The sequence below is a fragment of the Clinocottus analis genome, unplaced genomic scaffold (genome assembly GCF_023055335.1).
Source record: "Clinocottus analis isolate CAN_PGR_092001 unplaced genomic scaffold, fCliAna1.0.p SCAF_12, whole genome shotgun sequence".
Classification (NCBI taxonomy): domain Eukaryota; kingdom Metazoa; phylum Chordata; class Actinopteri; order Perciformes; family Cottidae; genus Clinocottus; species Clinocottus analis.
In genome coordinates, this window is record NW_027175843.1 from 2,585,852 (window position 1) to 2,609,000 (window position 23,149).

The 23,149-nt window shown below is 41.7% G+C and overlaps 1 protein-coding gene across 5 annotated transcripts in view; it reads left to right on the plus strand.

The window, feature by feature from the left end:
• Positions 1-874: 874 nt before the first annotated feature.
• pcbp3 (poly(rC) binding protein 3) overlaps positions 875-23,149 on the plus strand; it is a 33,221-nt gene continuing 10,946 nt past the window's right edge. For 3 of the 5 annotated variants that reach the window (XM_068571922.1, XM_068571926.1, XM_068571925.1), the window contains exons 1-8: positions 876-1,029; positions 15,271-15,450; positions 18,297-18,320; positions 18,506-18,538; positions 18,754-18,870; positions 19,585-19,716; positions 20,742-20,870; positions 22,463-22,537. In XM_068571922.1, coding sequence (XP_068428023.1) covers positions 15,376-15,450; positions 18,297-18,320; positions 18,506-18,538; positions 18,754-18,870; positions 19,585-19,716; positions 20,742-20,870; positions 22,463-22,537 — 585 coding nt within the window. In that variant the 5' untranslated portion in view covers positions 876-1,029; positions 15,271-15,375. Of the gene's footprint in view, positions 1,030-15,270; positions 15,451-18,296; positions 18,321-18,505; positions 18,539-18,753; positions 18,871-19,584; positions 19,717-20,741; positions 20,871-22,462; positions 22,538-23,149 lie in introns of all 5 variants that reach the window. The other 2 variants (XM_068571927.1, XM_068571923.1) reach the window with 2 other exon arrangements.

Here is a 23,149-nt window from a genome sequence, read left to right on the forward strand (position 1 = left end):
CGCTGAATCCACGTCAACCATTACTTTGATCCGAACCGTTTCTGCTGGGTCGGAGCAGCGAAGTAAGTGTTGGATTTGAGTGCAAAGATTCCACATCATAAGAAAGAAATGTACACGTCCTGCACTGTGATGCTCGTCACACTTAACTTCTACTTGTAATATCGACACGCTGAATTATTGAGCACATTTATCTACAGCGGATATAAAAAGTGATCTTTGTGAATAAGTCTCTTTGCACATCTCGACTTTAGAATATTAACCCACTCATCTTTGCAAAAATGTTATTTTTCCTGGGGCATGTTGGCCTTTTTTTTTGGACGGATGACGCCAAGAACAGCATACTAGTTTATGTTTTAGATTTCGTAAAACCCCCTACCTATTCAGATAATCATAGTAATAACTTTATTTATTTAGCACTTTTAAAATCTTTCTCTTTTTTCTTAAACTTTCAAATCTTTTTGCACTTTATTATTATTATTATTATTATTATTATTATTATTATTATTATTATTATTATTCACTTTGTTGGACAGAAGATAACGTACTTTTAATCTTCTGCATGTTTGCACATGTGTAAAATTGACAATAAAACTGACTTTGACAAAACATGGTTTACAAAGTGAGCAAAGCGTAAACACAAACCAAATGGCGGCAAACCAAAAATGACCATACCATAAAAGCATTGAACACAACCAAACCACACAGACAGCCAAAAAAGAACCATAGAAAACAAAAATAAACAAATAATATATACAAACAAAACCATGGGAACTGCATAATAGATCATAACAAACATAAAAGGACGACGTCACATAAAAGCAATTCTATAAAAATGGGTTTTAAGGCTAAAAAGACATAATTGATCTGCAGCCTCTTCTCCTCCGGCAGGTCGTGGAACACCTGACCTGTGACCTCGTGTTCAGGTCCATCGGCCAGACGTCCGGTCTCCCCGTTCTGCTGGAAGGCTGCCGGCCACAGGTCACATGACCTGGAAGAAAAACCCTGGGAGACTTTTGGGACCCGTCATTGGTGAGACACACCTTCCTGGTGCTGCTGCCTGCAGACAGCATGAGCAACGCGTTGCTCCATCCTGACTTAAAAGGCGGTTGCTTGTTTGGACGTTCTGTGTTTTTTCTTCTTCTTCTTCTTCTTCAAAACGTATCGATCGAGTGCAGAAACACAGGCTGCACCAAGAAAACTGAAGTGATCTTTGCTCTGGTGCTCTGTGTTTGCCCTGAGAACACAACACACAACACACAACACCCAGCTGCTGAGTGACGACAAACATTTGATCTGCCAATGATGAACTGAGAGTGTGTGTGTGTGTGTGTGTTTGTGTGCATTACCCTCTGTTACAGAGAGCTTTAAGCAAGCAGGTGTCCTTGCTTTTAAGTTTCAGCCTGGAGACTAAAAGCAGGGCTCACTCGCACTTATGCAATGTGGAAAGTGTGTGTAGTCGACCATGAACGAGGGACTTGTCTACTGTTCACATCAGTCACAGATCAGTCATTGTGTGTTTCCTCCCACTTCTTCTTTATCTCCCTCTTTTCTTTTCTGAATGTTAGACACAAGTTACAAATACACTCACTCCCACTTCATCTCTGTGTCAGAGTGTCAGTGTTTAATCAACATCTCCCATGTGGCCGAGCGGTTCGCCTAAACATAATAATAACGGGAACGCTTTTTCCAAACGTGGCTGCAACACATGAAACCCACAACCCAGCCAGTGTGACGCAGCAGACTTTGTCACCTGAGATTTTGTGCGTTATGATTTCATATTTGGACAGATAGCCATGTTTAAAAAAAAATAATCATGAGAAAGCTAGATTATCATCCTTGTGGAGATTGTTGACTACTAGCAGGTATTGCAATAGCATTCCCTACTGATTGGTGGCAGATAAATGCTGGGAAATGTAGTCATGTGGCAGCAAAACCAATGTAACCGACGTGGAAGTCTTCATGAAGGTCAGTCAAAAAACAAAAAGGTAAAAGTGTCTTTTAAAAAGTACAGCCATGGCTATAATAACAGCATGTGGCGATGTCAAGATATATGTTAGACATTCAGCAGACACATTTGACCTTCTTTAAAAGCAGCAGATAGTAAAAAAACAACAACTTTCTCCCAGTTTTCTGGCTCGACCACAGCAACTGTTGCAGGCTGGCGTCTGCAACAGTTGCTGGATTTCAGCGGAGACTTAATGACTGCAGCAGCGAGCGGCAGTGAGCAGACATCTCTCCTGCAGATAGCCAGAGTTCAAAAACTAGAAGCCATTTTTTATCAGCCTTTTTTTTTCTTCTTCTATTTCCGCCCACTCGGCCGTCTCAATCTTCCATTCTTGAAAGGTTCGACTGAGTTGTGGGTCGATGAATGAAAAGCCGGCGGTGACCTCGGTCACGGGCATGAATTACATCCTCGGACCCATCGGATTCTTTTCATTTATTTCCTCTTCTGGACGTGTCTTATCACCAGATCGGGTCCTTTTTCTGGAGTAAAAGTCTGTTCGACTGCTTCAGAGTGTGCAGCGGGAGGGAGGAAGTCCTTCAGGCGGACTTTACCCTTTGCAATGTGACGGCTTTTTTTTTTAATTTGCACCAGGTGTCAGGAGTTACCAAGGAAAGGCAATTCTGTCAGGTTTGAAAATATCACATCAATATCAAGTCCCAAATTATTTACACGGAGCCGTGAGGTAAAACCAATTCAATTTTCAGCGTCGGACGTTTCATTTCCTGCATTCCAAGGTGAATTTGAACGCATCAATTTCTGGCAGAAACGTCTTTAATTACGTCAAGGAAAACACAAAACTCACTCGAGCAGGTGACTGAAATATGAAACCTACAATCAAACAGGAGGAAGTTTATCATTATTAATCCTGCATTGACTTCAGATACTCCTGTTATCCCTCCTGATTCAACACACGTGGAGACATTAATTACTCGTCCTTCCTCGTTTGTGTATTTTCATTTTTTTAACCTTTTAGAAACAGTGTGAAAATTCTCTCGCTCCCATTTTAAGTCCCAGCATGCCCCATTTTGGCATAATTTTGGCATAATTTTTCCATTTTTCAATCGAACGACACAGTTTTTTGACTGAAATTCCTTCCTAACAGACCGAGGCTTTGATTTATAGTGATTTTTGTTGCAGATTCTGATTCTTTAGGTCCTAATCTTTCCAAAAAGGTGTCTTATTGACCGCTCCAGGAGGCATTTTTGGGGAATCTGGCTTATATCATACTGGATGTTCATAGTTACGATCAAAACATCTTTTTAAAAGTGTTGTTTTTTTTGCAGATATACATTTTTTTCCCACAAGACTTTGCTAAACAAATACAAACAATAAACACAAGTATTGGAATTAATTTGTGGTTCCCACAACAACTCAATCACAGAGAAAAGGAGGTCTGGAGACAAAATTGGTTCCACAATTTAACGGGTTAAAGTCAATTCCTCAAAATCTCAAAGTCCAGTTCATGTCACGTTTTCCTCAGTGACTGAAACAACGCGTGTTAAGCTGAACTTTGTATTCTCTCACTTCCTGCATCTGACTCGTATTTCATATGATCACCAAACTTTCCCTTATAAATGATTCTGTTGTGTTTCAAAGGGAATGTCAATCAATCCACGACGGCATGCTACACGTACAGATCAAGCATTTATTTTTTTCATCCATCAAAGACAGAAAGTCGGGTTGGTGACTGAGTATTACTAATAATTATATTGCATTGCTCGCCATGACATCTCAGTGAAGCCTGTATCTCTGTAGCGGTGACTGATATTAGCTTCTTTACATAGTTCATGTCAAAGAAAGTAAAAGTGTCCAAGTTTCCTTTTAAGTTTCTCTGCACGGCCTTGATGGTCCGTCTGTCGGCCTGTTGCTTATTCAAATCCTTTGAGCGTGCGTGTACGTGTCTGCGCATACACATTTGTGTGTTTTTGGACTTGTAGCAACGCTTTATAGATTGATCCTTAGAAAAAAAAAACATATATCAAAGCTGGCTCCCTCTACGGAGCGCTGCTTTGGACTGAAGTCAGCAGAGACTGGATTCATTTCGTAGCCATCCAGAAGAAAACATTGTGCTTCTGCTGCGTCCGGCCGTCACATGACTTCTGACCAGCCATCACACGGATGGAAGTGTCTTTTTGAAAAGGCGAGTGCATCTCTGGCTTGACACGAACACCTTGGCAATCTAATACTTTCAGATTCAGGAGACTTTCCTTTGCAAAACTTGTCCAAATGAAAATCAGTTTAAAAGCACATCACAAAATCTGTAGGTTCGTTGATTGGGTTAATTTCACATGTTTGCTTTTGCAGATTGCTTTTGTAAGCATAGAATATTGTTGCACACTAAATGCTCAGGCAGATCCACGGGTAGTTATTACATTTTTATGAGCTTTATCTCAGAAAACCTCTCTCCTGAGCGCGGCATCCTACCGTCAGTTGTGGCTAACAATGCTAGCTGACTTAATTCTGCTCAAGATGATGTCAGAGTCACTCACAAGTATAATTTGTGTACCCGGAGCGTGATTTAGATCCACCCCCACCGCCCCCCACCGTGAGTTGTGTGTTCTGCTGACAAACACACCTTAAGAAGCACACAACCTCCTGGGTGGAGGTCGTAACAGGATTAGCGTGAAGCAATGCGGCTAAGTGCAGTACAATCAACTCCAACATGGAGCCATGTGCTGAGTTGTATAAAATGACAGCACTCACACATATTGATACCAAAATGGACACTTTCTTTTCTGCCACGGATCGCTTTCTATGTAAGACAATATTTTCACGGACCGGCCTTCACGGTGTGGGCGATAACAATGACGTAATAAAATGAAACGACCTGCGTGGAAACTAATTTAAAGTGCATGAAAGTACAACTCACCATTACGTCAAATTAGCGGGAGGCGTGTATATATACTATTATATACTAGAAGTATTTTCAGTGCAAACATTCACGTTGGGTTCTCAATACAATAGTCCTTTGTTTTCACAAATTATATCTTCAGACTGAGTCGCACGGTTGACATTTTCAGCAACGTTTACTTGTCGCATTCGTGGAAAAGCAGTTTTGTCATCGTCGCGTGCTGCTTTTTCTTCTCTTTCTTCTTTTTCCTTTGGCTTGTCTTAAACGCCGCGTGTTTCAGAGAGACATGCTGACAGATTGTGTCGCTCCACATCACGCAGGCAACTGGATAAGACGCACTAAAAGGACTGACCGCTGTCTGCGCCGCTGCTGACAAATTGGTTTCAATCAGATCAGCAAAGCCATCTCGACCCGCGACAGTCACATGATTATTGAAATGAAATCCAGCCACCGGGTTATGTTATGAGGAACCCAGCTGACTATTTCACAAACTCTTTTCTTATCAGTCGTCAGGAAGGAATTCAGCCAGAGGAAACCTGCGCTTTTCTTGTTGCTTCACTTCCTTTTAGTCGTCTTTCATTTCAAACATCACAGACCGGTCCGACTCACAAACACGATGTGACATAATTCGGGATTTTGTAGTTTTCAATTTTCAAACATGTGCGTTGCTGCCCCAGTTGAAAGCTGCCAGCAGAGCTTTAAAACCGATATTGAAGCGGGCAGAGGCTGTCACTTACTTTGCTGTTTGAGTGCTCTATCGGCCCAAAAGCAACATTTCTTTTCATCATTAGAAGAAAAGAAAAAGACTCTACAGAAGGAGTTGGTATTGCTCCGCATTACCTGTAATGTTCACATATTGAGATAATGATGACAGATGTGTGTATTGTGTGTGCGCGGCGACTTCTGTGTGTGAACATGGCTAGATATTCATCCTGCAGCGTTAGCCGTTTGCTAATAAAAAAGTTTGCTTCCATCTGAAAGGAATCACTTTGTGACCGGATTTAAAGAGCCAGCAAAAGGAAAACACTCAGGATTATTTTTATTTCATATTTGCCAATAGATCCTCAGTGTGTATTTACCTGTTGGGTTTTTGTGACTTTAGACTCAGCAGCTGCAAAGTGGACCTCTAAACTATTTTTACCTCGTGCTTATCCTAATTCTGGATGGAGTAAAATCGCCAAAATACTTATTACAATATGCAATTGTAATAAATTATTGTTAAACTCTGAAACAAGTCTCTCCTACTTGAACTAAAATGATCAGATTATCTGGAAGCTAACTAAGAAGATTATACTTGAAATATGTCACAATCCAACATAATTAGTTTTGCATAATGAGGCGATCTTGCCGTAAACATGAATTATCAAAAAACAAGTGTAGTCGGATTTATTCGGTAACATATTTAATGTTTTTTAATTTAATTTTGTTTTTGTTCTTCATGTTTGTTTCGTGACTTGTTTTCTTTTGTTCTGTCGCGTTCTGTTCTCTGTTTGTTTGTGTGATAGAGAAAAGACAACAATACAAATATTTGTTGAAAAAAGAAAAATGAATTGATATTATTTTAGCCAATCATTCGTTGACATCGCACATACAAGGAAGTTGACTGGGGGAAAGTTGCTTAACAATAAACATCGAACATAGAATAAAATCATTAAATAACAAAAAAAATGGAATAAAATCAATAAACATAATAGAGTATATGTTTTGGGGTGGAATGAAGTTGTCATGTTGCTGTTGTTCAGTTGAGCGAGCACAACACTCTCAGCAAGTGTTCAAGTTAAAAACAATCAGGAGCTATATGGATGTGGAAGATGTGTCATTGCTCTTTAACACCTGGGAAGAAACAATTTCCTCCAAAGTGGGAGCAGTAATATTGTTGACTCCGTGAAACATGGAGTCCACCGACACCGCAGTCTGACGGACACGAGGAGACGCTCTTCAAAAACCTTCAAAACCTTTTCATTAAAGAACTGTACCATCGAATAAAAGGAAAAGAATATACAGTAGACCAAAACCGCGGCGCTCTGAACATCCTGCCACGGAGGAATACTCAAACACTTTGTTTTGAAACAGGACTTAATAGCTATATGGCTTGTGGAGGCGGGATGTGATTAGAGAGTTCAGACACTGCCGCGGGCGCTTGAGCTAAGAAGGATGGCGCTCCTGCAAGTCATTTTATTTTGGGCCTGAGCCTTCGCAACGTGTTTGTCTTTGCTCTCACCGATGATATCATCTATTAGGTCTAAAGCCGTCATTATACGCGGCTCCTGAAAAGATGTTTGATTGCGAATGAAATTAGATTTTCCCAGCCTGGAGGTGGCTTGTTACCCGCTGAACAATAGCTCACCTGTTGAGTGAATTGTCCCACTTAATTGTACGGCCGTATCACATCTGATAAAAAAAAAAAAACGCTCCCGTTCAGTTTGTAATAGACCTGCGTGCCTCTTCTCCGTCCATCCATGCAGATTAATTATAATTTTTGGGAGCTCTTGAGTGACGTCTCCTTCTCAGCTTGTAACAAGAAGAATCCAACGTCGGGGAGGAAGTGAGACATTTAGGATTAAAGCGACCTCGCTATCTATTTTTACTCGACCCTCGGCGTCAGCTTTCAAAAAGAATACCTCGTTAATGAGATTGACTTTATTCTTGTGTGGAAACACATCCCTGGACAAATCTCACCGTGATTATTACTGCACACGACCTGTTCCATCTTCTCTGAGCAGGTCAGGGTGACTGGAGTCACTGTATATGGAAAGATAATGGCTTTAACCTGAGAGGCCAGCACAAGCTCACTTTAAGTCTGATAAACAAACTAAATGAACTCACTCCCCCGGCACACCTCTGTCCGAGTGAGGAGGAGAAACTTCATGCATAGTGATGCTCTCTTTGGGGGCGCCGGCATCCAGCAAAAAAATTGCCCACGGCGGCATTCTCCACCGTTGAATGACTGTGTTTTCTGTCGGCATCAGAGGGCAATCGGTGCAAAGGCACCACCGGTCGCTGTTTGGTCTCGGTTGTTCAGGTTCTGGAGGGTTCAGCCGCCGGATAAATTCTGCTGCTGCATCCTGCTGCTGCATCCTGCAGCTGCATCCTCCAGCGGCCTCTCGCCGCCTGAATGCAGCCGACTAACCAAGCCAGCCAAAACAATGTGGAACAAACTGGATAAAATTCCCCGTTTATGTCTCTGCATTCATATTTTGAAACTCCATTTTCGCTGTTGGAAAGAAAACTATATGTATGTGTTTCAGTAGTAAGATGTTGTTTCACTTTACACGTTTCAGTAGCTCATGGCTATCTTTGTAATGTCCTTTTAGTAATTTATATATATATATATATATATATATATATATATATTGTTTCCTCTCACCATTTGCTGAGAGATGGCCGAGGGGCTTTTTAATCACTCTGGACTTAACAGTGCCAAACATTGCTAAAAAAGCCCATCGGCAACGGCGTCAAGGTGTGGAAAGAGAAGCCACTTTCTGTGTCTGCATGCTAATGTATCACACAACTGCAGCAGGAAGTTGAAGACTATTACACTTTCTTTTTTGGTGCAGAACTTTTCAAATCTTTTGCGGAATGAAAGCCTCCATTTAAAATCATCCAGTAATGTGTCACCGTCACTGAGAGTCTGGGTCGGACCTTTGAGTGATATTGTTAGAGAGGTACAGTACATGGAAGTGTGTGTTATGAGAGAGTTCATGTGAGGTGCTAGCTCTATAAAGGTTTCAGGGAACACTTCACCTCCTTCTCTAAGACGGATCACTTCCGCCTAAAGCGTTACAATATAATTTGTTCAACTTGTGGCCATCATGCTTCGCTTTGAGAGCCTAATACTTTGTAAATATTCTCAAACACGACACTTATCATGAAAGCAACTGCAGATAGATTAAGTACATTTGCAATGCTCTAATCTATCTGCAGAATAGTTTATTCTATTTATAAGATTCATGAGCTGTATTAGGTCTCATCACCCTTATATTGCACTATGTATAATTAATTCCTGGGTCGTGCATTCGCTTATTTCATGGTACTGTGGAGCTAGCTTATTGGCTAAGAAGTGCTTTAGCTACGTCACGAATCTGCATGGCCTGAGTTTAACCCCATCAAGCAGTTTAGTAGTGTTTTTCATTTTTAAAAGGCTAAGAAATATGTAAACAGTCCCTCCCGTGCCAGGCAGCGACCTCCGTCTTGCATTCTCTCTAATGGCCAGCAGGAGGCGACCTCCGTTAGCAAAAGAAGGTTGTATTGACATTTATATGAAAATTGCCCTGCTTCTCAATGCTGTAGACTCAAGTCTTCTTCGATACAGCTTGATGTTCATGTTCAGTCAAACAGACCATGAAGCAGGGGATGCTTTAGGGCGGGACTACCTTGTGATTGACAGGTCGCTACAACAGCGTTGTTCGGTCTCGGTTTATTGTCTTAGTTTTCATCTTAGAACTTTAATTCTTTCTCAATGTTTTTGTATTCTGAGCGTCACCCTGCAAAGGTCACTTCTGGTTGCAAAAAACAAGATGGCGACGGCCAGCAAAAGGCTAAATGCAATGCATTGTGTCTGGTAGCTGCACTTTGTAAATCATCAATCTCACATCTGATCTTTTGGTAGTAATCCAAATGATTTTTAGCAATGCAGAGTTGTGAAAAATAAAAAAAATCAATGTGCTGTGTTCCATATGTGCTTTTATTGTAAGAAAAGAAAAGAAAACAACAAAGTTTTAATCATGTAACTCTAAAATCATAAAAATAGACACGTAATGGTCGTGAGAAAAAATGCTGGCGCCTGCTATGACTCACTGATAAATCACAATAAAACACGTACACACACACCCACAATACAAACAAACAACACTCATTTAGCATGCAGGGTCTCCACCAGGATGGTTAAAACACGAGACGTATCTATCACTCTCAGACGGGAGCGCAATGGAACGGAATGGTGGGAAATTATTTTATAAAAAAACATGAAATCAGCGCAGTAAGATAAGGACAAGGTTTGCAAGTGTTGTTATTGACCTGGAAAGTAATTGCAACTGCGTTATCAGTGAATCACAACATGTGCTGGAGAACGTCTGGTATAGATTCAACCAATTTCATAGTCGATTAGTACTTGTTCCGTTTTGTCGCAACACAGTGGCGTGCGACTCACAACTGTACGGTCATTTGTATGGAGCAAGAAAAAGTCAGCAGGACTTGTTTTCAATGGTTTTACCAATCCAACATATCAGTGTGTGTCTTATTTCACTCCACTGTGAAACCAAAGCATTGTGGCATGAGCCGGGTGTGTCGCGTGGGAGGCGGCAAGATGGCGATCGCGAGGTTTCCATCACAACGCTGCAACAAGGCACGACGCACACACAATCCGAAGCCGATCTTGACAGCAACGCCGGCGGTAGCGTTGAGCTACCATGTTTGATAGCCTGGAGGAGGTTCGATGTCACTCGGAATATCCAGGACCTCATTTCAATTGTCTGCCACGTTCGTCACCCCTTCCCAAGCAATACCCCGACTCGACCCCTCCCTCCCCCGCTCACCTACCCAGAGGGCATCCTAATCTGGGGCACCCATCATGTCTTCTTGCCCATGTAGTGGAGAGATCTTGCTCATGCATTTGGTCAAAGCACGAGGAAACGGGGAGTATCTTTGGGGCTAGATACGTCAAGTTGTGACGCTTCGCCCACATGACCCCCGCGTGTGTTGGCCAATGACTCGTCAGTATTTCATCACGTCTTCGTGATAGGGCGGGGGTATACTAGTTTAATTCTATATTGCCGATCTTTTTGTGTGGCGGTCAACTGTTTGGAGCTGCGCAAAAGGTAAATCCTCTCCTGAATATTCATAAATAATGTCACAGATGTGGTCAAATGTTGTGGTTTGCGTAGAAAATATGTCATCGCAGGGCCCTTCTGCTTGGCGACTATTTGTATGCATGTGCAGTGTGATGGCTTGTGGGGAGGGAATAATAAGAGCAGACAGATTTTTAAAAAACTTTTTTCCAGTGAATCGACCTAATTGGATGAGATGTTGTGTATTGTGTTCATTTCCCACATGTCTAATTTGATTTTTGGGATTCATCATTCGAAAGATTGAAAAGTGAGACCAAGCCATAGGGGCGCGATCACGAAATCCATTCAGTTATCACGACATGCATATATATATATATATAAATACCACTTGCTTATCTTGCAATAAACAGGGAGATAAGTGGGCTGAGTTTGCAAGTGTGTGTGTGTGTGTGTGTGTGTGTGTGTGTGTGTGTGTGTGTGTGTGTGTGTGTGTGTGTGTGTGGGTGTTGGTGCAGCAGATGTGTGCTGCAGAGTTTACTGAGAAAGATAGACTCATATAGTCAGGAACATGGGTTTCAGTTCATGATGCAACAAAAAAAACTGGAGCTATCCTATTTATTTGGAACCAGGAGGGAAGTCAGCTTACTGTTAGCTGTGTCAATAGCATGATCTTATGAATAAAGTAATTGTTCTCCATTGGCGACTACGTTGATGTTTTGGTCATGCTGGAGAGAAGGGGAAAGATGCCCCGCTCGCGTGGTTTATTAGCAGACACGCACCAGTAAACCATGTTAACCCGCCAAGCTAATGCTGGGAGGCAGAGGAACAATGCAAGGGACGATTGCTTGAGATATCAACTGGGCCAAATGATTGGATATGACAGGTTTGAAGCCCGCTTTTGGGGCTCATAGGTCCGGCATGGACGGGTGTTTGCAGACTGTAGCGCCGCAACAAAAGGCTCCTCGGCATGTCTGTCTGCGGCTATATTTAACCATCCCTTTCGGCTTATTTTTCCTAAACGCATCTGCTGTTTACGGCCGAGAGACCATTTTGAAATCTTAGAAAGTGCTCTGCAGTCGAGGGAATGTGCAAATAGAACAGCGATTTACCCAAAAGAAAAGGAGGGGTGCTTGATCAGGGTTATAATCTCAGAGATGGTCCTTGAAAGCAACAGCAAGTTTAATTGGCCCCCTGCTTTTTTCTTCTTTTTTTTTAAACGCAGCATGCGCTGATGATTTGAACTGCAGGAGACTAAAAATCCAAGCACGTCATTTCAAGTGTCATTTTCTGGCGAAACCTCTGAAAGGCAAAGTAGAATAAACAATAGAGGTACAAATATTGTCATTTATATGCAGCACTTTGACCGAGCACTGTGGACTATATCAACATCAAAAACAAGCAGGAACAATTTCACAGTTTAAGGGTAGAAAAAATAAATCGGAAATACCAACATGATGAATATTGCATGGATAGCATGGAGATGGTTTCATTCATGAAGAATGCTTTCCATCCGTTTTGTGAACTGAATTCTGCAACGTACATTAGTGGCCGACAGTAGTAATGCTCCGTTTGTATGTGCAGTCGTGCGCTGGGTTTTTGATAGCTGGCTTCTCACAGCCAACAAAATAAGGATCTAAAACCGAAAATAATCCCTTCTTAGCCCCACAGAGGGGAAATTTGCTTTGATTATGTCTTCTTTTGCTGAGGCAACTGCAGCAAATGATGTCGTAAAGAAATTCATAACAACTGAAATGCCAACGCTGCAGTGCACACTTGGAGCGCTACATAACAATGTATGCTAGCATATATATATTAGCATATCAGCTAGCGTCTCAACCTGGCTCTGAAGCCATGGCAAAAACAAAGAGGGAGATGCAGCGTAAAGACAAATAATGTCATTTATTTGAATAAAGATGTCTATAATGAACCCCCAAAGAAAAAAGATAATTATGGGATGTGATTATCAGTCAAATCAGTGGCGCAGCTGTGTGTCCTCATGAGTGCTACGTCAACGTTAACGCACGGTAGCGAGCAGCAACTCGCCGACAGAAAGAGGGAGTTTTACAGCTGGAGAGTACCGGGCCCAGGTGGCTCCAACCAGGGCAATCAACACCTCCGGTTACCTGTTTCATTAGAGGAACAAACACATAAACAAGTAAACAAGCAGGGGACCGCACAGCTGGATTTAGAGTTACCCAGTTCCTGCACCACTTCTCCGCCACGTTGGTTTTCTTTCTTGACTGGTGAGGGAATCCCACTTCTGCTTCCCCAATCAACACACTTTCTTCACGCTTTATGTGCTGCATGCTGAGACTGACTTGCCCGATGTCATCAGAGCTACAACCATCTGCTCGTGCTCTTCATTCTCATTCTCACTTCTTTTTCGGCCTACTAACCCACATCTTTCATTGTATTTAAAGGTTTCTCCAAAAGTAAAATCACAGTGTAACACAAGTCAGGATGTGCCCTTCAATATAGAAGTAAGAAAAACAAATCTACAACAGCAAGAGGGTGGGGGGGGAATCACAAAGGGTTTTATAATGGTTTGGTGCATCACAAGGGCCAGCAGCAAGAAGCAGATTGTGACATAAATGAAATGAGAAAAAATAATCACAATGCAGCAAAAGATTATAACAATGATCAACACACTGGATATGAGGGCTGCCTCGCCTGCACCACAACCCAAATGCTTCAACCTTTTCAACACAAACACAAATTGCAGGCGCACAGCACGTACAAGAAAAGAAAACACATTTATCAAAAAAATAATGAGTGGACAGTGTCTGGATAGTTATCTGACACATGAGCTTGTTAGCACCTCCAGTTTCCATACATGCATACTTCTGTCTGCCACCTTTTTACCTTTTCTCCAAATTAACACATTACGCTCTCACGACTTCCGAGGTGTTGCTAATTGGTTTGAAAAAAACAATCAGGGAGAGGTGCAAAAAGCACTGAGCCTGAAACAACATGTCTGACTCACACAGGCTCCTCCCTCTTCTGGACTCACCTCCAAGCACAGGCACACATTTGACCGTTGACTATCACTCGGCCAATCAGGAGCGTGCCTGTCCGAACACACGTGGACGCCGTGGGGCAGCTACTGTAACGCTGGCTCCATTTCACAGTTTTCTCTGGAGTCGCAGTGACACAACATTGTGTTTATAATTTGTCTCGTTTCCTACAAATGAAAACTGCCAAATACTCCTATTGAAAGAAAAGTGCAAACATGTTCTATATTTTGAGGTACAGAAGGTGTGAGTTTAAATTATTTTCACGTGAGCAAAACAACAACATGCCGGATGCATGTTGCATGTAAATCTGTCGCCAAAACAAGCAACAACACACAATCAAACCTTTAGTCTCCAGAGGAATTTGTTCATTTCCTGGGGCCTTTTTGATCGCTGTAGAAAATGTAATGCTAATTTGTGCAAGTTATTATAGCAGTAGCAAGTCAACAGAATGCATGAAGAAATAGATATCTGGATCATGCTGTCAGTGCGTAATGACATTGTTCAGATGTTTGAGAACAATAGCAGTTCAAGCTTGGGGGGCAAACAAGAGTGAACTCAGTTTCTGTTTCCAATGGTACAAATATATTATATATCCATAGTACAGAAAAGATCAATCTTGTGAAATTGCTTTTGAGTATATGCATGATATAAGAAAAGTTTAGGAGTGCTGTAAAGTGAAAATGTCACAACCACAAATCACAATTATTCAATTCCATGTTATTAGGGAAACATTACATAACCCACTGGATAAAAAACATATGTATAATGAATTGTGAGAACCAGAGAGCTACCCATTGTGTCATTATACAATAGTTAAATGTCGGTCCTAACTTGGCATCTATTCCTTGATTTATTCTGTAATGTGCAAAGTGTGCACTTAGCAAAGAAAGACTTTACAATGGACAGAACATTTCTTCTAACTTCCTCCGCAGAGAAAGTAACCTCCACTTTTTAGCAGAGTCATCCATGCAAACATGCTGTCATATTCAACTTTTGCCTTGGTAGAAAATCCAAAGGGGACCAAAGTAATTTGACTAACTATTATAAGAGCACAGGAAGAAAACATATTGAAAGAGCCTTTAACCGCAGAGAACTTAGCCACGAAGGATTTTGCGAGTCGACGTGCTGCAAGTGAACATCATTACGCAGAGAAATTCATTCTCAGGAGTTTATCCGATGCATTCATTACCGTCATTTAGTTTCATCCCTAGTGCAGTCCTTTGTGACAAATTAATAGCTTTGACCCTTTGGTGGTCAGTATTATGATTTGTGACCCATTGAGCGTCCCAAATGTATTTTGTACATAAACCCCTTTAAACTGTGGAGTCCAATTATACACAAAACAATCAGGTGCCTTTTTTTTCTTCCTTTTTTCTTCCTTTCAGAGACAGTAAATACCTGGGGGAGCTGGATCTAATTACATTTGGTTATTTCCCTATCCTCTCTGCATATTTATGTATTATTTATGGAGTAATTAATGTGTGGGGACCGCACAAAAGTGATGCCGAGCTGTGCTGTATTTGCAGACACCCTTCTTTTTTTTTTGCACACAATTTTTGCACACAAAATGTATAACAGCTTACATAAGGTGTTTTCATGTGATGTTTTGTTCAGCAGGTGATTGGCTGGCTGGAGTACCACCCTATCCCTTCTCCTTCTGAGGACATCCCATTCCAGGACGGTGCTTTGGCCTCACTCCCTCCCCCCTCCCCCCCCAGCATGGAGCCCACCAAAGTCCAGTCAGATGGTGGCCTCAATGTCACCCTCACCATCCGCCTCCTCATGCATGGAAAGGTGAGCAGGCACAGATATGTGTGTATGCTGACTGTGGATCAAAGGAAATACATGTTGGCAATTTGTTTCTTCATTAACCCGTTGAAAACTGTGGCATCAATTTTCTCTCTAGACTTCTCTAGACCTTTTCCCCTGTGTTTGAGTTGTTGTAGGAACCCCAACTTGATTCCAATACTTGTGTTTATTGTATGTATTTGTTCAGCAAAATCACTTTTAAAAGATATTTTGATAATAACTATAAACATCCAGCATGATATGAGCCAGATTCCCCCAAAATGCCGGTCAATAAGACACCTTTTTGGAAAGATTCAGACCTAAAGAATCTGAATCTGCAACATGAATCACAATAAAACAAAGACTTGGCCTGTGAGGAAGAAGTTTAGGTCAAAAAACTGTGATTTAAATTTAAAAAATGGAAAAATTACATATTTTAGGCCAAAAGATTGTCTGAATGGGGCATGCTGGGACTTAAAATTGGCGCAGGAGGATTTTCGCGCAGTTTCCAAAAGGTTAAAAGGGCTCTTTTAAATCCTATTTTACCTTTTTACAGGAAATCTTCCACCACAATATGAGCATTTGCTAAATGTATTCTGAACAGAGACCTATGTGTTTCAAGAGAACCGCATGAAGCTTTACATTTACCAGGCAGGATTGTAATGAAAATATGATTATTATGGGAAGCATATGGACCCAGATGTTCTTGAAGCGTGACCCACGCTGGAGACTAAAATCCTCGGCTGCTGAACATTCTTTTCTGCACTCGACATTAACTTAAAGGTTGTTAAACTACACAAGCTTTGCAGCCCGGTGACTATAGTTTAACTCACTGCAGCTGCACAGCTGCACGTCCATTTTCACGCTAAAAGATCAACATAAAAAAAGCTCATCTTATCTCCTCGGTGTGATGCTGCTCCTCTTGTCCAGTCTCAACATGACAGGGGCGGCGCGACATCCGACTGAGAATAAAACATGACCTTTTAATATTAAGGATGGAAGTGCTGAGCTTTGATTTTTAGCTCCGCTGATCCCGCTGCAGTTTGCATCTTCCTGAGCCCTCATACAGCATGACAGGATTGACCGGCCGGACTTGTTGCACTCTCAGCTTCTCCACCCGTTGATGTTTTGAACGCCGCGGCAGCCGTCTTTTGTCTTTCAGTGCCGCCGTCCAGCTCTCTGTCGGCACTGGCTTGACTTCACAACACTTTCATTGTGTCGATACGCAGAGCGGGGCCTCTGGGATCAGGACGCTTGATTAGAGCTCACAAGTAGAGACTCCACTTCCAGACTTAAAAAGCGACAGGCTTCTACCGACCCCGCTCGCCGTGTTCTTGTCCGTCAGCCCCTTCGTGTTTTCAGGTTTCCCAGGGCACGGAGTTAAGTGGGCACCACCATCGATTTTTGTTTTGTTCGAGCACTTATGTGTGCTGTGCTCTCACTCCACTCTCTTTCCTCTTCTACTCTTTGAGAGGTGGTCAGACTTTGAGTGTGTGTGTGTGTGAGTGTGTGTGTTGGTCACGCTGGTTAAGATCCATCATGCTCAGTTAACTTGCTTTGCTGCCTTTTCGGCAGTAAGCTGCTGAAGCTGTGGGCCACAATAACTGAAAGCGGCAAGCAACTTGCCTCACTTATTCGGAGTCTGCCGAGTTTGTTAACGGGTAATGAAACTGAATGACGGTGTAAATGACCGCTGGACGCCAGCTAATTGGGAAACCCATGCCGCACATCTCCACCGAGGCACGAGGACTAAAGCCAAAATCTTCCCCTCGATTTGTTTTTCTTCGTTCCAATCGATCCCGCGGCCCAGTGATTCACCCCGTCTGCATGGCTGCTCAAGCGGGAGCTCCAGATACCGATGACCCAGTGACAGTTTGGATAATCCTGCAGCCAACCGGCCCCGGTCAGGCCCCCAGAGAGGGAGTAGATGGCGGGTGTGGGAGGGCGTTTGGCAGCATGATCCTGGTCTGATTCATTTTGTGCTCACAGCAGCAGAGAGCTGCCATTTGGAAGCGCTGGGTGAGGTGTTGGAGAGCATTGTCAGTATGGTCCGCACTGTAAGAGGCCTTTGCTAGTACACGCCCACTCCGGTTGTGAAGCCCTTTTCTCGTCTTTTTCTGTTCTGGGTGGGAGTTTGCCGTAAATATGAATCTGATTAGGTTCACTGTATCTCTGAGTTGGTCTGACTGTCAGATGTGAGGGATGCGTCTTTGTGTAGGCGCTTAAATTAATCTATTTATTTCTGAATGCACCGAAAGAGACAACATGTCATCTGTGAGTGATGGACAGTAACTTGCAATGATACAATACAGGAAATCAGGATGATTAAAGAGATGAAAACAGAGTAGAGGAGGAACATGCACAGAAATGTACATTTTTCAAAGTTGGCGTTGAATTCATGTTTAGGTAAAAAGAATGAATTACACATTCCTAAATGAATATTTAATGGCAACAACAAAGTATTTTTACTGTGTAACATTTGAGAATGCTTTGTGAATAATGCTTTAAGTTGGGAAACAAACATGTGGTCAAACTCCAATGATCTGTTCTTTGTGTAAAATTAAATATGTCCATCGAACAATCTGCAAGTTTTAGCGACGACGCGCTAAAGAGTTGTCCTGCAGCTTTAACGCCTCAATGGACGTTAACCCCGCGTTGGCGCTCGTGCCCAACGCTCGTACCCTTTACTCACGGTGCCACACCAACTCAGGAAGAGTAATTACATGCAAATGGAGAGCGTGTCCCTCAACACCGACATGCAGCTGTGAACATGGCCCAGCACTGCTCGCACTTCCTTCAATCAATCATTGTCAGAAAATTCATGTTTTACTCTTGTCTGTTTTGTTTCATAGGAGGTTGGAAGTATAATTGGAAAGGTATGTTATTTTTATTAAATCACACATTTGTAATATATATATATATATATATATATATATATATATATATATATATATATATATATATATATATATATATATATGCCATTTGCCACTGCCTCAAAATATGAACCATGATTTTAATCATAGAAAAAGTAATTTACTAAAATGTATTTTTTTTACAGAAAGGGGAAACAGTGAAAAAGATGCGAGAAGAGGTGCGTTTCAATCTAAAACACAACCTTTTAATAATTAAATAATACATACATACGAACCAAGTGTCCCCAAGCAAGTCACAATCTATTAGAGTATCTTCAGTTCACGAGTGGTGAATCCATTATTTAAATTCAGTCCATAGTTATTCCTGGATTAAGGACTCGCATCGATTATAGTGATCCATTCGACCGTATGTTTGTGTGTGTTTTTTTTCCAGAGCGGAGCACGAATCAATATTTCTGAAGGGAACTGTCCAGAGAGGATTGTCACCATCACTGGACCAACAGACACCATCTTCAAGGCTTTTGCTATGATTGCCTACAAATTCGAGGAGGTATGATAAGAGAGTGACAGCAGTGTTTCTAAATATAGTGACAAATGCAAGTCCAATGGGAGTTCAAGGTCTTTTGCCATCTACACACACATATAGTGCCAGGTATTGACATTTTAGACACTAGGGTGCTGTATCTCAATTTGAAAGTGCTGACACAAAGATCAGCTTATGTCTTAAAAGGACCACAACCTTTATATCATTTATATAATGGTTATATTTTACACGCGCAAAATACATCTGCAGGTGTTAAATATACACACAGACGTGTATGATCGGGTATATAGTACGTATATAAGGCGCCAACTCCTTCATCATTGTACCCCGTGGCTAGGTGAATTTAAATAATCTCCTTTGGGCGACTTCGTCCTCTGATTGTGTCTTTGATGTGACTCATCTCATTTGTTACACCAAAGCACTGCGACCGCAATTTGCGAGGGGAGACCCTCTGCTGCGTCCTCCACGGTGACGCGTTTCAACTATATACGAGGCTTTTGATCTTTACTGACACAGCCGGAGAGCAGCGTCCACTCACCAAGCAGGGGAAATAAAAAAAGAAAAGTGAAAGAATGATTGAAGTGCATGTGTTTCTGCAGCTTGTTTTAGGTTTGTGAGCTGATTTCTATGGATAGGCGTTATTGATGCGTATGGGTCACATTGAGGAACATGTTTATCACTGCAGGATGAAATACACATTCTTCTTCTTTTTTTTCACAGGACATAATCAATTCAATGAGCAACAGCCCAGCAACCAGCAAGCCCCCCGTCACCTTGAGGCTTGTGGTGCCGGCCAGTCAGTGTGGCTCCCTCATCGGGAAAGGAGGCTCCAAGATAAAAGAAATGAGAGAGGTACGGTATGAAACCTTTTTTTTAATGGATAACTCCAGAGAAATAATTGCTGCACGGGTGACAAAGTCAGGACTTTTCTAGTTTTTGTCTTGTTTGAAAAAATAAATAGTGGAGCCATTTTTTTTGCCCCTTCCTTGGAGTTAACTACTTTTTGTGAATTTATATTCTGTATGAATACTTAAAGGGGAAGTACCCCCATTTAAAAAAAAACCCTATATCTAATGATATTAGAGAATCCACACATATAGGTAAATATTGCCAACACTCTCTGAAATCCTAAATCTAGAGTGCTCAAACTAAAATGTGTGATGTCATGAAGTAAAGTGTGGAACTGCTCCATAGACAATTAGAAAATAAGTTTTAGATCAAATGTATTTTTACCCTGATTACGGTCTCAGGTTTTATAAAACAAGGTTGTTAATTGAGGTTAGGTAAAATAACAAAAACATCATGGTTAAGGTCAAAATAAGTTTTTTAACTGTCTGGGCTCTGCATTTAAAATACAAACTCATGTTTTATAAGAAACATTCCAGAACAATCTCAGCTCTCTATATAACGAGGCACCATTGTCATAAGGCAAATGTGTAAAGAGAAAGATTATCTTGAGTGTTGGTCAGTTTTTTCGTAAAACGTCAAATACAAATTGACAAATCACAGTGAAGGATTTTGTGTGACAAGTACTTTTTGCTGCACCGCCAACGCCGCTATCTCGCCGTGTGAGTCGCGTAAGACGACGCAGGAGGAAGGAAGCGGAAGCAGGAAGTCTACTGTTTCTGGTGGAAGTCGAACCATATTTCTGGGATGTATTATCGAGAAGATATGAACCTTTCCAAAAATTGTCAAAACGCGGATCCTCGTCAGGCCGGTTTGGGAGTGTTAAGCTACGGATTGAAATTAAAATAAGTTGACGGTTTAAAGAAAGTTCCATTTTTTTTTAATACTCGCACACTCACGAGGCACGACCCGTACGACTTTGAACAGCATCCTGTGGACATTGCCCCTCAACGTCCCTTACTCTACTCCAGTCCACAGGGGCCCAGGTCCAGGTGGCAGGCGACATGCTGCCCAACTCCACAGAACGAGCAGTGACAATCTCTGGGACCCCAGAAGCCATCATCCAGTGTGTCAAACAAATCTGTGTGGTCATGCTGGAGGTACAGTATGCCAAGATTGATGGATGATTTATATATCAGTGCACTTTAACACTCTGAAACTTTAATATCCATTAAGTATGTTTGAGTACTTTTATACAATTTGTTTTTATTCCATCTCTATATTTTTATTCCATTTGTATATGTAATATTCTTTTTACAGCTAATTTTTAATTCTGTTTTTTTATTACCGTTCTGTTTATTTATATTACTTGATTTAAAAAAAAATATTATTTACTTGTGAGCAATGCTGCTATAATCCTGTAATTTCCCCACTGAGGGACTAATAAAGGATTATCTTATTTGATCTTATCTTATCTTTAGGAAGAATTAAGTTGCTTATTGTTCCAGAACTTAAGAGTTCAAGGCCACAAAGGCTGTGTCATATTTATGGCAAGACATTCATGCGCCATGTCGTCACATTCATGAGAATCGGTGTTATAAAAATTGAAAAAACAATATGATGAGACACACGTTAGGTTGTGAAACACCTGAGTATTGTTGTCCATAACTGCCAACTTGATAAGCACTCTGCTTGCGTAAGTGAGAGTGCAATTTGTTTAGTCATGTACTTTCCAATCTGTATCACACTCGAATAGTAAAAACTGGAGAATTATTTGTGGCGTAAAATTGTCTCACTTCAGTTTTGAGGAAGCAATTTGTATTAACCACTTGACCGTGTTTGTGTAGAATCACCCGGGAATACAGACGCCTGCTTCTGTAAGATTCAGAACACAGTTCTTGTTTCTTCATATTGTATTTAAAGCGCATACTTAAGTGGTCAGTTCTCCCTCCACGGCGCAGCAGCAACAGAGGAAATGTAATTAAGCCCTCTCCGCTGTCTTGATCAGGCCTGTTGCTGCAGCTCGGCATGAATCAATAGCTCAGTGTCATCACGGTATGTTTGCAAATGCGACTTCCGGCCTACTCACTGAAATCACCTCCCCGCTATCTAAAAAAGATGAAATAGTGTGGTGGCGGTGATGGCGCATAGAATCAGGGGTTATCAGGTTTTACACGGCCCCCTGTCTTTATATTCAGTTGCATCTTCCATGAATAGACTACTAATACCTCTGAGCTCCATGACTCCTTCTTTGGGGGTGTTTCACAAACAAGATTTACCTTTTTCAAAAGCTGCCAGCAAATAAAAACATATGAAATGTGATCGAGAGCATGACGATTATCAAGTGAATGAATGCTTTTCTTGTTATAATCGTTGAAGAATCATATTTATTTACAATATATACCTTGCTCCACATACATACAATGAAACAAACTTTGTCAAAGCACAAGAGCACCGCAGTGAAGAAAGAGTTCAACATTTTGGGAAATATGCTTGTTAGATTTCCTGCTAAGAGTTAGATGACAGGATCGATACCGTCGTCATATGTGTGCGTTTGATTGTGTGTATGCTATGCTAAGCTAACATATGAGGCAGACACACTTCAATGTGGTTTGGATCTTATCATCTAATTCTCAGCAATTCAGGAGAATGAGCATATTTCTCAAAATGTTGAGCAAGCATTTGCCTTTTTAAAAAAAGAAAAGGTGGAACATGCTGACTTTGCCTCTCCTCTCTCTTCCCTTTCTCTTAGTCTCCACCAAAAGGTGCAACCATCCCTTATCGCCCAAAGCCCGCCTCCACCCCAGTCATTTTTTCTGGTGGCCAGGTAAGAGCTGAGCTAGCTTGAGTTGTTAGTGTGCGCCCACAGCCAACCTGGGACTTTTACTGCAGCATCAGCCGCTGCTTGTTCCTGCATGCCTTTCTACTTTTCATGTGCAAAACTGCCTGCCGCCACAACCCTTCCCCAAATGAGGCCGTCCTCGCAAGAACGAATCACAGCGCTGGTTATATGTTTAAAACACTAAAATGGCCAAGTGTTCGCATTTTCCTGACAAACAACCCCTTCCAGTTGTCGGTTTGTGAACTGTCGGCAGCAAATGCAGAAGTAGTGTGGCGTTGTTAAACTGCTTCAAAAGGTCTCAAGGGAGGAAGGCCAAGCTTGGTTTGTGACTTTGGGACCAGAGCCTGCAGTTCCAACTCGTCGAATACCAACGGTTGGTCAAAGAGCGGGATTGTTAGGTCAAACGAACAGAGCTTTCCTACATGAGGCCAGTTTTTTGTGTGCGGTAACTAAAAGGGAACATTGACATTTCGTCAACCGAGTCCTTTGAAAAGAGTCGTTGGTCACACGACTCGCTTTAGTCGCTTGTGTACGGGACTCGGCAGTCACGTTGACGCCAACCGTGTAAATTTCCTAAACCTAACCAAGTGGTTTCGT